The sequence below is a fragment of the Lolium rigidum genome, chromosome 5 (genome assembly GCF_022539505.1).
Source record: "Lolium rigidum isolate FL_2022 chromosome 5, APGP_CSIRO_Lrig_0.1, whole genome shotgun sequence".
Classification (NCBI taxonomy): Eukaryota; Viridiplantae; Streptophyta; class Magnoliopsida; order Poales; family Poaceae; genus Lolium; species Lolium rigidum.
Window position 1 is genome coordinate 184278788 of NC_061512.1, and position 12841 is coordinate 184291628.

At 44.4% G+C, this 12841-nt stretch overlaps 1 protein-coding gene across 1 annotated transcript; it reads right to left on the bottom strand.

The window, feature by feature from the left end:
* Positions 1–255: 255 nt before the first annotated feature.
* Positions 256–11578, bottom strand: LOC124656830 (GDSL esterase/lipase At1g09390-like). Its single transcript, XM_047195503.1, has 5 exons — positions 11254–11578; positions 1169–1354; positions 902–1065; positions 547–817; positions 256–467 (listed from the first exon to the last, which is right to left on the bottom strand). Exons 1-5 carry the CDS (start codon positions 11495–11497, stop codon positions 256–258), a joined length of 1077 nt encoding a protein of 358 aa, XP_047051459.1. The 5' UTR covers positions 11498–11578.
* Between the last annotated feature and the right edge of the window lie 1263 nt (positions 11579–12841).

Genomic DNA, 12841 nt, shown 5'->3' on the forward strand with positions numbered 1-12841 from the left:
TGACCCGCGACAAAAGGTGGACCCTTTTGTCGCGCCTCCTTTGTCGCGGCTGGCCGCCCGCGACAAAAGGGCCTTACCACCCGGAACAAAAGGCCTGTTATCTACTAGTGTGTGCCAATATCCTGTAGCAAATGCACTGTAGATAGTTCCTGTAGAGGTGCTATCCTACCATCTAATCTAGATCCGACGGTGAGAAAAGGGGTGCATGTCACCGCACTGTTCACAGGTGACATGCCTAAGGCATGTCACCTGATCTCAGTCCACTCTGGGCGTGGAGAACTCTTCCGACAGGATCTTGGCGGCGACAACGGCGTTGGCGGCGTCGGTGTAGTGCACGCCGTCCCAGCTGAGGAACTTGGAGCCGTCCTCGCACACACGATAGCCGGGGCCGAGGCAGCTCACGTTGAGGTCGTAGTTGTAAGGCGGCCCGCCGTGGCCGCAGCACGCCATGAGCGGCTCCTCGAAGCCTGGTCGAAACATACATGTGAGCTTTACAGGGAGATCGCCGATGTACGCGGCCGGGGACCTGTGGATTGCTGCACTCACCGTAGCCGCTGTGGTTGGAGACCAGGTCGTACTTGATGGACAGAATGTCGGTGTAGACGATGGTGGCGCCTTTGAGCTGCGTGGTGAGTCTGTCGCAGACGGAGCAGAGCTGGCTGTTGAATTCGTAGGAACCGTTGTTGAGTGTTCTGAGGCAGCCGCTGTCGTCCAGGTCGCCGTCGTCGGCCCTAGCCTCGGCGAGCTTCTGCGGAAGGCAGCCCAGGGGCCCGGTGCCCTGGACCCAAAAGTTCTTAGCTCCATTGTAGTACAGAGTCTGCAATGCATCAACAAGACGATGGTAGGAAAGGATGCAAACGAAGAATATTGAGAACTACGATTTGGGAAATTTGCAGCATACCATAATAGCATCCTTTATCTCGGAGAGTATGGCCGGGATCCTCTTACGGACGACGTCATCGTATTGCAGCCTGCTAGAGAACGCGGCAGAGAGATCGTTCTGACCGATGTCGATGACGTACAACGCGTTTCGGAAACCCACCGCGTCGACGGGAACGTTCTCGCCTGCAAATTAGCCAACGAGCTAATCGGTCAGCAAATGATCAGACACACACAACCCAGCTTGCCTGAACTCTAGAATTTGAACTACTGAAGTGAAGATAAGAACCGTGGGTGATGAGGTCGAGGGAGCGCTGCTTAAAATGGAGGAACTGCTGCACCTGGACGTGCAGCGCGAAGGGCCTGTCCCGCGGCATGGTGGTGGAGCCGGACATGGCGAAGTTGGCGCCGTTGCTGAAGTCAGACCCCAGCGCCTCCAGGTAAGGGCTCAGGTAGCTCATGTTCAGGCTCTCACCTGCTCATCGTTGGATCGTTCGCCCACACGCATGAGTTATCATCAAGGTACGTGCCAAGCAATTACTCCCTCAGATTCCTTTTACTAACTGACTTTTGATTTGGTATAAAGCTATACTAATCAGAGTAAATTAAAAGAGAACGGTGGGAGTGTTAAGTAAAGGATTTGCTAGTCTTAGTTCGCAGCTGAGAACTAAGCTCGTGCTCAGTCAAGTCTTAAACCGTTTGATTTGTAAAAAAATAAATCTTAAACCGTTTGATTTGCATTGTGATCCGTGCATATGAGTTGTAAGTTAAGTTGCAACATGATTTTTTTTGTTACAAGTGAAGTTGCAATTGAGATTTTCTTTTTGTTCCAAATGAAGTTGCAACTACAATTACTTTTTTGGACCGTTAAATTTGTTTCTTGATTCGTGCCAGTTATCAATTGCAACCGAGATTCAATAACATTATCTAACCGAGAATAAAATTAGTTCTAAGTACGACTGAGAAATAATCACATCCATTAAGTAAACCCTTGCTTACCAAGCAGCACGGAAGAATTTGAATTTGTACCGTTACAATAAAACGCAGTGCAGAGTATGCTAGGCGAGGAAGAAACTAGGAGCGTAACTTTTGGATTACATAGAGGTACATGTACATCCATCCCCCAACTTAAAACAAGAGCAAACATCACACGAGTGAACTCCTCAGGTCTCTCCCTCTTTATATCTAGGACGTTCACTAGTAGAAAAAAGATCTTCCATCCTAACCCATTAGTCCCCAAATACTTTGATCCGGGATTAATGGAGTCTTTAGTCCCGGTTCTGCTGGTGAACCGAGACTAATGCTTCGGCCCGGGATTAAATGGTACCCTTTAGTTTTGGTTGGTAACACCAACCGGGACTAAAGGGCAATGGTGGGCTGTGTCCGGTGCAGGCCTCTTTAGTCGCGGTTGGTGTTACCAACCGAGACTAAAGGGAACCATTTAGTCCCGGTTGGTGTCCCCAACCGGGACTAAAGGTTTTTTCTGATTTTTACTCTCCACGCACCCTTCACCACCCCCCTCTGGATCGCTTTTTTAACTCTGTAAAATATAAAAGAAAAAATGACAGAAAATTTTAAAAATAAAATATTTTGAGATTCTTGTATGTTATACAACCTACTATTAGGGAAAATTAAGAAATTCGAATTTTCACGTTTTTTGCAAAAAAAAAGGTTTGAAAAATGGTAAAACCGCATTAACTTTTGCATACGACGTCGGAAAAAAAAGTATAATATATCAAAATCATCGTGGGAAAAAGTTAGATTCTCAAAATTCAAAATGAAAATACGAAAGCAGGAAGATTTTAGTTTTTGCTATAAATTACGGATTTTTTATTTTTTATTTTTTTATAAATTAAAATTAATAATTGCATCCTGCATAAAGATTACTATTACTTTTACCCAATTTTTAGATTTCCAAATTTTAGGTTTTTGGTTTGGCAAAAAAATTAAAATTAAAAATAATATAAAATAAAAAGTTAATGTTTATTTATTTATTCAAGATTATTGTTACATCATTACTTTTGTTTATTAAAAGAATTATTTGAAATTCAAACAAAAATTAAAAGTGACATCGACCAACATGTTAATCGGATTGATATGATACTAGTATCACATACATGCGCGCGAAGCACTTGGATGCGGGACGGAATGGAACTCGGAACTTAAGCGTGCTAGTGCTAGAGTAGTGGGAGGATGGGTGATCGAGCGGTAAGTTTGACCACGAGTATGTAATTTGACTAGAGATAAGTCTAGTTAGAGATAGAGACTAAACTATGCAAATAACTGAAATAATAGAAATTCCGAAAAAATAAAAAAATGGAGTGAAAAAAATAAAAAAAATAAAATTAAAAAATCTGGAGATATTTTCGCCCGACGCGCGGAACCCACGTGGATGGACCTTTAGTCCCGGTTTGTAAGCAACCGGGACTAGGGGGGGGGGCTTTAGTCTCGACCCTTTAGTCCCGGTTGCACAACCGGGACTAAAGCCCGTTATGAACCGGGACTAAAGGGCTTTTTTCTACTAGTGGTTGGTACTTTTTTAATGAAGATATTATATTAATATCAATATGATATCAAATGCACCTAGTATATACATAGATAAATAAAATGCTACATACGGGCTAAATTTAAGGGATTGAGTTACCGGGTGCACGTGGCTTAATTTGGAGTAAAGAGAGAAAACGGGGCCCACCTTCTCCATAATTTGTGCACCAACCTACTGATTGAACCTAATCTCGTAAATATTAGTAGGTAGGTTTCAACCCGTAAGTGTAGCGTTGTTGATACATAGATATATCAAGGGTATCCATCGTCGGCGTAGATAGTCATCGGTATACATACACTATTGGCATATATATATGTATGCCGACAACTACCGGCAGCCGTCCAGTGGGCATACATAAATCCGTTGGCATATGTGTAGACATATCATGATGACGGTGGTCATGGATATACATAACTGCAACATGGCACTGGTGTCCTTGCGCTTTCTTGTATGGAAACAGACACGTCGAAGCTGTCGGTATACTCCCCATGTTGAGGGTAGCCACCGACATATATATTTTTCTTACTTTTTTTGCATGCTACTTATATTTCCTATATGCTTAGTTTTTTTTGTTTCTGATATTTTTGGCATGATACTTTTATTTTCTAGGCTAGAGAGATGTAATTTGAAGGTTTTGTTTTGATTTTTTGGGAATCTCTTATGCTCTTCTTTTCAAATTATGGTCAAAATGATGGGCCTCACCGTCTTTAGCTGGGGTTGCGTGTTGCCAAGCTGTTAGCAGATCCATGATGATATGACATCTTGTGTAACTAAAAATGGTTTTTGGAAGAAAAAATATGAACAAAATAAGCACCCATAGTTTAAATTTGACTAACGTTTTTCTGAACCAGAAATTTGTGTATTTGGTGAGAGGTGGCAGAAAAGGTTTAGAAATTCAACCAGCCAATGACTTGTCCATAAATAATGGTCAACTATTTTTGAAATTCTTGGTAGGTTAGTAGGAAAAAATCTACTTTCGCCATTTCAACACACGTATATTGTGTGTAGTATAATATAGACTCGTTCTGACAAATTATGTACTACCTCCAATCCAAATCAACTTGTTGATAATATGGATGTATCTAAACACTTTTTTATTCTAAATACATCCATATTAGCGACAATTAATATGAATAGTCGGCCGGTTACTACTTGATACGCACACGGCACACTATTGCCCATCCAAGATGACTGTTATCCTCTCCTCTCCAGGTCTCTCCCGAACCCCCCCCCCTCCCGCATGGTCTTCTCGGTGACTACGGGCCGGACCGGAGCCGGTCCTGCCTTAGGTCTTTTCCTCCCTATCTTTGTAGGTGTAGCTCTATGTCTAGGATTTGGGCTTGTCCCTGGTCTACCTTTATGGAGTCTAGCGTAATTCCATGGAAGATCATCGCTCTGGTGTCATGGCGCGTCATCAAGCGGTCACCGGTGAAGCTCGGCAACACTCCAAGGTGGAGGCGTTGTGGAGGTTGCAGATCCGGCGAGGCTTCCTTTAATAAGAGCCGTTTTGGATCTTGCTGCTCAGATCTTGTGGAGCTGCTCTGTCTCCCTTGCCGTCAAGGTGGCAGCGGAGGCAGAGGACCTCTCTTCGATCGTTGGCGGTATGATTCAACCTGCTTGGGAGTTGTTCCTTGTGCGCAACACATGGCGACGTTCGTCGCTGTGATCTTCGGCCGGTATGGCGGCCCGTCTTCAACCTCCATGGCGGAGGCCTGCTTGATCCATTGCCAGAGCTCGACGCAGCTAGGGTGCCAAGTGGTTCGTCCCCGGTGTCCTAGAGGTGGCTGGTGGTTGGATCTGTGCGTCGGAGGAGAGCCAACGAGCAACTCACTCCCGGATATCGGCGGAGACGCCTGGAGATCGCCGGCATTTGGTAGCGGAGGCACCCATGTCCTTGATTGCTTTTTATTTTTCAACTGCTAGGGTGTTTTTTGTAATTGAGAACAGTGTTGTAAAGGGCCTTCTTGCAAATTGTATCTGCCAGGTGTTACATCAATGAAGCTCCACAGGGGTCTAGTACCCCTCTGTTTGTTCAAAACATAAATATACTAGTAAGCATGCACGTGCAATCGCACGTTCTGTAAAGTCTTTGAAATATACGCCATGCTTTCTATGTAAGTATTTGTGCAACATACTATTCGCGTAAACTACATTGGTTAAAATCCATGAATCGTACTAAATAAATAGTGCCATATCTGAAAGGTTGAAATTTAGAGGCACCGATATAATATAAATTTTGGAGTAGCGGATTTTGGAGACAACTTTAGCCAAAGTAGTAGCGGATTGCTATTCTTCGGTGAACCATCTAACTCCAAGTATGAATCCTTTCACACTTATGCTACAACAAAGCTAAACATATATTGTATTTCTAGGAACATCAACGGAGTAGTACACAATTGTGTCCACGAGGCTCCTAGAAACCCCTAGGCTTGTCTTTCAAAATATCACAAGCCCGTATTTGGAATGTCATGTAGCTGCTAGATTACATATTCATAATCCCCTATGTACTTTGCTCTTAATAAGCAATTAGAAAGGCCTCGTTCAAAATAAAATGCATAGCAAGGGGAAGAGAAAAAATAAAAGAAGAGGTACATCCGTAGGCTATTTGTCTCCCAACGCTAAAAGGAAAAAAAAACATAATCCATAGCTCTAATCGCAGGCACACTACCTACCACTCTCTCACTGCTCTCTAGCCATCTCTCTCTAGGACCGCATCGAGAGTCAGCCTCCAGCCGCCGGTGCGGGAACCTTCCCTCCCTGCCTTGAGCCGCCGTCGCGGGGATGGCTGCCTCCCCGAAGCTGGCTCGAGGACCATGGCCGCCCCTGCCTCCCCACCGCCGCCATTTGTTCCGGCTCCTCCCCTGCCTCCCTGCCGCTGCCGGAATTTACTCGCACCGATGGAGACGGAGGGGCAGACGTCCTATCTATCGGATTCGCAGCCGCGGTCACCTCGCTCGCGTTGAACAGCACCACAGCAAAGACCCTCATCCTCCTTCTGTCGGACAAGGGGGTCAACCGGAGCAAGCGCCGTGGGACGCTGGTGCGGTGAGGAAGTCTTACTATGACTTTTCAAGGAGGGAAGAGCAAGCAGCCAACCAGGTGAGGAACTATACTGTAATTTGATGCATGAATGGTACGAATTGGTACCCAGCTTGCAATCTTGCACATACTACATAGACTGTAATTTGATGCATGAATGGTACGAATTGGTACCCAATTGGATTTGTGCATCTTGTACACACGCACACGGCACACATAGTAGTTTTAGGATTGTAGGTAAGTTCCAAATATGGTTTATATTATTTCAGCATGTTCAGATCACAATTAGAACCATCATGTTAGTGTTTCTTGGGACTGTCTATTACCTCCAGATTTACTACTCTTGATACATATCACCATCTCTAATACAACACACCTTACAGTATGCTTGGCATGCACTGATTGTGTGCTTGCGTAAATAAAGGTTACATATTTCAACTACACTGAATCGTGAAAAGGCATATCAATATTGTTGTATATGTAAGTTGTTTATCCCTATTTATGGGACAACTCTATAGTCTATAAAAATACTGGAAGCGCCCATATAACTTTGATCTAATATGATATGCATATGGAGTCTATTTCTTGGGACTACGTAGCCTTGAAAAGAGATGTCCAATTCTTCTAACAATTGTCAAGATGCATGCAGGTTTAGCGATCACCCAGATATAAAACTACAGGACTTGCACAACATGAAGTTGGATCTTGTGGTGCTACAGTGGAGGTAAATCTTCCTTGCTTATCTAATTATGATTCCTGAATGTTACTTATCCCCGTTCAATTTTTCTGTGGTTGAGGCTGAGTCATCTTAGCGATTCAGTAGAATTTGGCATCCCACTTCGTTATCTCCTTGATATTTTCCTTGAGAGTCCAGTATGTCAGTTCCACATCCCTATCAGTAGCAAAGGTATCATCAAAATCAAATTGAAGATGATGGATCAATTAATTACTGAAAGTTTATTTGTTTCTGCATATAGATGATAAACTGTGTGCGTTAAATTTTAATGTCAGTAGCAAAGACCGACCAGTCTTGAAATTTAACATGAAGTAATGCTCTGTTCTTATCTTATGTATATCTGCGAGGTAGACCATGAGCAAGAAAGCTAACGGTCATCAAATAAATGGACACTTAAGAGTTTACCCCGATGAAGCATCTATATTTGTTATTTTATCAAAAGCTGCAATTAGAACAGTAACTAACAGTATGTCACTATATTTGGTTTTACTTAGTATATATAGACTTGCCTCTAAATTTGCTAATACTGGACAAGAGTAACTGTGTGTGGCATGATATGTGGGTATATGAAATACATACCTGGCCGTAGAAATCATTTTAGCTTCCAGATTATCACACGCTTTAAAGGCAACCGTATTCATGTTGGGCAAATGAAGCTGGAGCAGCAGGACAGACGGACTGACACCAAACATGTGAAAACCAAAAATCCTATAAATAGCCTCTGAAGGAGATATATAGCAATAATATTCCTTCAGTACTGTGTCGCTCTTCATGGTACGTTTCATAATGAACACCTAAATTGAAATGTAAACAATAAGTCCATAATAATTGATACAAATAAACAAAGCTACCAATGCATATGTTATAATTTCTCCCCAAAAATTATATGAAGGTGTAAATTTCTCCCCACCGGATAGACTTTGGATACTTGGTAGCAAGTTCCGGATATAAGTATCACTATGGGTGTTGAAGTTTATGGTGTTAGGTGTAACCGGTGAATGATGTCTTAAACCACTCAAATAGGACCGCTCAGTGGTGCAAGTCATGGATAGTTTTCCCAGGTAAGTTGGACATGATTGCACATTTGCCTGGGGAGTTACAATCAAAGCTGCTATAGTAAAAGAGAATAGTAAAAGAGAAAACCAGAAAATAGCAAAAGAGAAACACTGGTAAAGAGAAACCATTTTTCATATCATGGATTTACCCTGTGTATGTATTGATGGAGAAGTTGCAGAATAATAACACATATTAAGTATAACATTTATTTTGCTAGTAAGGTCATTTGTAATACCAGTAGAGGATGCTTGACATTTTTTCTGAGTCAGTAGCAACTCGTTTCTGTTGCATGGCTTCACGTTGTTTGAGTAGGTACTCTGCTCTTTCTTGCTCAGTCATTCGGCCATACCATCCTTTACCACTCTGCTTTGTTTTGGCAGACTGATCAACCTGCGAAGAATGTCCGTTCCATGTAGGAGTTGCAACTTCATCTTTAGGTTGGCCTATTTATTTTAACATCCAGTCAAACCCATGTTTCTGTTGGTAATGTAAGTCCATAAATATGTTTTTATTAGCAGATTATAAATATGATGTATGTACCTTGGGTGAGATTAGATTGTTGCAATGTAGAATTTGTAATACCCTGTTCACTTGTGCCACTGTATAGTCCGGGGTTGGAAATAACTATAGACAACATTATAAAAATGAGACAAAATTAAGACATATAAAATGGCGTTTACATTGGTATAGTAAAGACATTCGTAATACCAGGTGGGTATGCCTGAGCATTCTTAAAGGAGTCAGCAGCAATTCGTTTTCGTTGTCGGGCTTCGCGTTGTTTGAGTAGGTACTCAGCTCTTTGTTGTTCAGTCATTCGGCCATACCATCCTTGACCTCCCTATTTTTTTTGGCTAGGTTGATCAACCTGCGAAGTATCTTCAACATTTGTGGGCGCTAGAACTAAATTGGTGTCTTGGCCTGTTTCAGCATATTAACATTCAGTTGAAATCAAGATCATGTAGGTGTAAGTAACTCCATAATTTCACCTGCGACCGATGTGTTTGTTATGTCTTGAATGGAGTGTGTTTTCTTGCTCGGTGAAAAGCTGAAGTATTTGATTGTTGTGCCATCTGGTAAGAGCAGATCAAGAACCATGCTAAGTCATGTACTGATTTAGCTCATATACCTAATTTCTTGTCTGTGTATAGGCAGCCGAGACTTACCGGCCAGAGCGTTGACTCGAAGTTGTAATTTACGACGGGGCTGGCGGGCGAGTTTAAAAGCTCCCAAGGCGGGGAGTTGTGCCGTCTGGAGTACGTCGGCGCAATGTGGTGGAGGATCACCCCGGCGAGGAGTCGTCACATCTGGAGTACGCCACGGTGAGGCGGTCGCGCATGAGTGATGGAGTCGAGGCGACGGCGACACGCCAGTGAGCCGGAGTCTGGCAGGTAAAGGTAATATACTTCACGCGTGGTGATGGTAATTGGAGAAGCAATCTCTAAATTGGTGGATCTGGAAAATTACATATGGTAAGTGTAATCTCTGGAGCAATTAGTGGACGTGATCAGTGGGACAACTGCCGATTGTTGCAGGAATAACTACCACAATTAATGGGAAAAAACTGCCTATCAATTCGTGGAGATGCAAAACTGGAAAGTTGTGCAATGTCATTGGAGAGTCCTGAATCGTTAGATCAACTGAAATAGAAGGCTGAGATGTAATGTTCCTGCCATGTTGGCGCATCCATGGCACTGCTGGAATAAATTGATGCGGCCAGCGCTTGAGCACCAACTCAAGCTTACAAAGCTGAAGGCACTCACTCACCCACCAAACCAGTTGGATGAGAAGTGCCAGGATTCCAGTGGGAATCCGTCGGTGCGCACTTGTCAATTCCTTGAGATGGATCGTACGGGTGCATGCGCGCTTGTCATATATCAGAGAGTCACTAGCTCACAATCTTAGCGTCACATTTCAACCGCCGCCAGTTGATGTTCTAGTAGCTACAACGCACTAACTAATCATATTTGGATAGCAGCACTAGAGCTGAAAATGACAGCACTAGAGCTGATGGAAAAGAAAAAAAATCCGAAGTGGAGCACTAGAGCTGCATGTTGTGGAGAAGAGGAAGCCGGCCAATATCGACGCAGACGTAGACACACATAGCCCATCTAAAACTGGTCATTGCGGGAAGTAATTTAGACTAGTAACATATGTCATGTTACTAGTTTAGGTTACTACCTTCATAGTTTTCATAGTGGGTACCTCCTCCGGCCCAAGGCTTAGGGCGTAAAAAAAATTACGTTTTTTTTGTCAAGGCTTAAGGCGCGGTGATAAGTAGTCGCTATTTCCTGTAACTGTCCCTTTTTTGCGCTGGAATTGAGGAGATGGTTGGCTTGCATGCGCATTGTAATTGGCTGCATGGCTGTTTGCTAGAATTAAGGACGTTGCCCAACAAACAAGGGAGAGAGGAAACGGTGAGGAGCAATTAAGTAGGGGCACGACTGGAAAAAAACCTAGCTGTGTTACTTTCCTTAATCCGTGTGCAGCGATTTTTACGCCCTAAGCCTTGGGTCGGAGGGAGTAGTAACTTATATGTGGTGTCATGCATTGTATCATTTATTATGTTGTAGACTCATTTTGCATTGAGGTGTGTGAATGTGTGATGTTATGGTAACTAGCTATGTTACCATAACATCACACACCCCAAGGCAAAATGAGTCTACAACATAATAAATGACACAATGCATGATACTACATATAAGTTACTACCCACTATGAAGGTAGTAACCTAGACTAGTAGCATGGCATATGTTACTAGTCTAAGTTACTCTCCACTATGAGCAGTCTAACCAATGGCAGAGGCTAGTACAGAGTAGTATTAATTTCAAGATATGCATGGTTATTGTGCAATCAAGGCATCTCCCTCATCGTGTGTTAAGCATGCATTGAACGTCGACGAGAACACATAGGCACGTTATCCAGCAGGCGACGTTGCCAACACACGTGATCACACAAATTTCACGCTCTGTTTAACTTTACTGTCTAAATGCTCACTTACAAAGGTAGTCGATGACAAGGCGGCCGTCGCAGAGACGTCCGGTGGAGCGGCGGAAGTGGGCGCGGCCCTCCGGTAGCGGGAAGTAGTTCCCCAGCGCCGCCGCCGCGCCGCCCGTGTCTGTGTTCGAGTCGCCGAACGCGAACACCACCGGCCTTCGCGTGCACGGCGCCTCGTCGGCGCCGGCCGTCGCCGCAGCCAGGAGTAGCGTGGCCGCGAGCGCAGCTGACAGCGCGGAAGCTGCCATGTCTCGATCGACAGCTGACGCTGGCTAGCTTGAGCACGGCTAGACGAGAAAAGATATCGATGTGTGTGTGTCTTCTCTATATGAAAGCGTGATCACGAATTCACGATCATAAGAGAAGGAAGAAGAAAATAATGGGACGCGTGGATAAAGCGGCACCGCCCAACGCATGAGAGCGAGCCACTTGTTTCTACTCAGGCCTACTACCAAGTTGGCCCATCAGCAGAGAGAGGGAAACGTTCGCAGGTCCAGCGAATTTTTTTTAAATAATACGAATTTTTTATTTAATTCTAGGAATAGCGCGCGATTTGAAAAAAATCCGAAACTGTGACCTGGTCGGTCAGCTACTGACCGATCGGTCAGTAGCCGGCCGATTGAGAGTCGGCTGCCCTGTTCTCTGACAGCCAAAAAGTAATTGGTCGATAGCTGACCAATTGGTCAGCTACAGACCAATTGGCCAGCTACCGACCGATCGGCTGGCTGTAGCCCCACCCCCTGCATGGATTTAGTTTAGGTTTATTACTAGGGATATCTGCTGGCACTTCTCCCCATTATTTTCCCGCCATATCTTCTTCCGCTCCCGTTCACACCGTCGTATTTCCCTCTCGCCCTTTGCCGCCACCCTTCCCGCCATTTCTTCCCGCCAACATCTCCCGCCAAATTTATTCCGCCACCATCTCCCGCTATATTTTCCCGCCACGCTCTCGGATTTTTCCCTATAAAAGCAGGCATCGACACTCATCGCTGCACAAGTGCTTCTATCTCTCTATTTTTTCTGTTGGCTAACCCTTAGCCATCATGAGTGTGCCGTGCTCTGACCAGGAGTTAAGGCCGGTGAAGGCGAAGGTTGCAAGTTTGCCCCCGGGTGTGACTGCGGAGCGGTGTTGGTGCGGCCGTCTTGCTAAGGTTAAGCAGGTGGAGGATTTCTCCGACCAGTTCGGCATGAAATTTTTTATGTGTGCGAGCTATGAGCATGATCCACCCCGTAGTTCAGCTTCGTCGTCCACCAGGCCGCCGGTATGTTTCGACATAATTTTATGTACACATAAATTTATTTATGAATGTGATTTAATGTTATTGTTTGTGTTGCAGTCTCCCCCGCCCCTATGCAAATGGTTTCACTGGATAGACACGGAGCAGCCGGATTGGGCGCGTCAGGAGGTTGAGGAGAAACACCGGCGTGCGTGGGCAACGTTCTTTGAGGAGGAGCGTTGGGAAAAGGTTCATGCTAATGAAAAGCGGAGCGAGAGAGGCGGATACGGAAACTTAGGGCGGAACAAGCTCGTAATCGCGAGGTGAATCGAGAAGAGGATGGATGATGAGGCTGCACGTAGGTTTGCGAGAGGA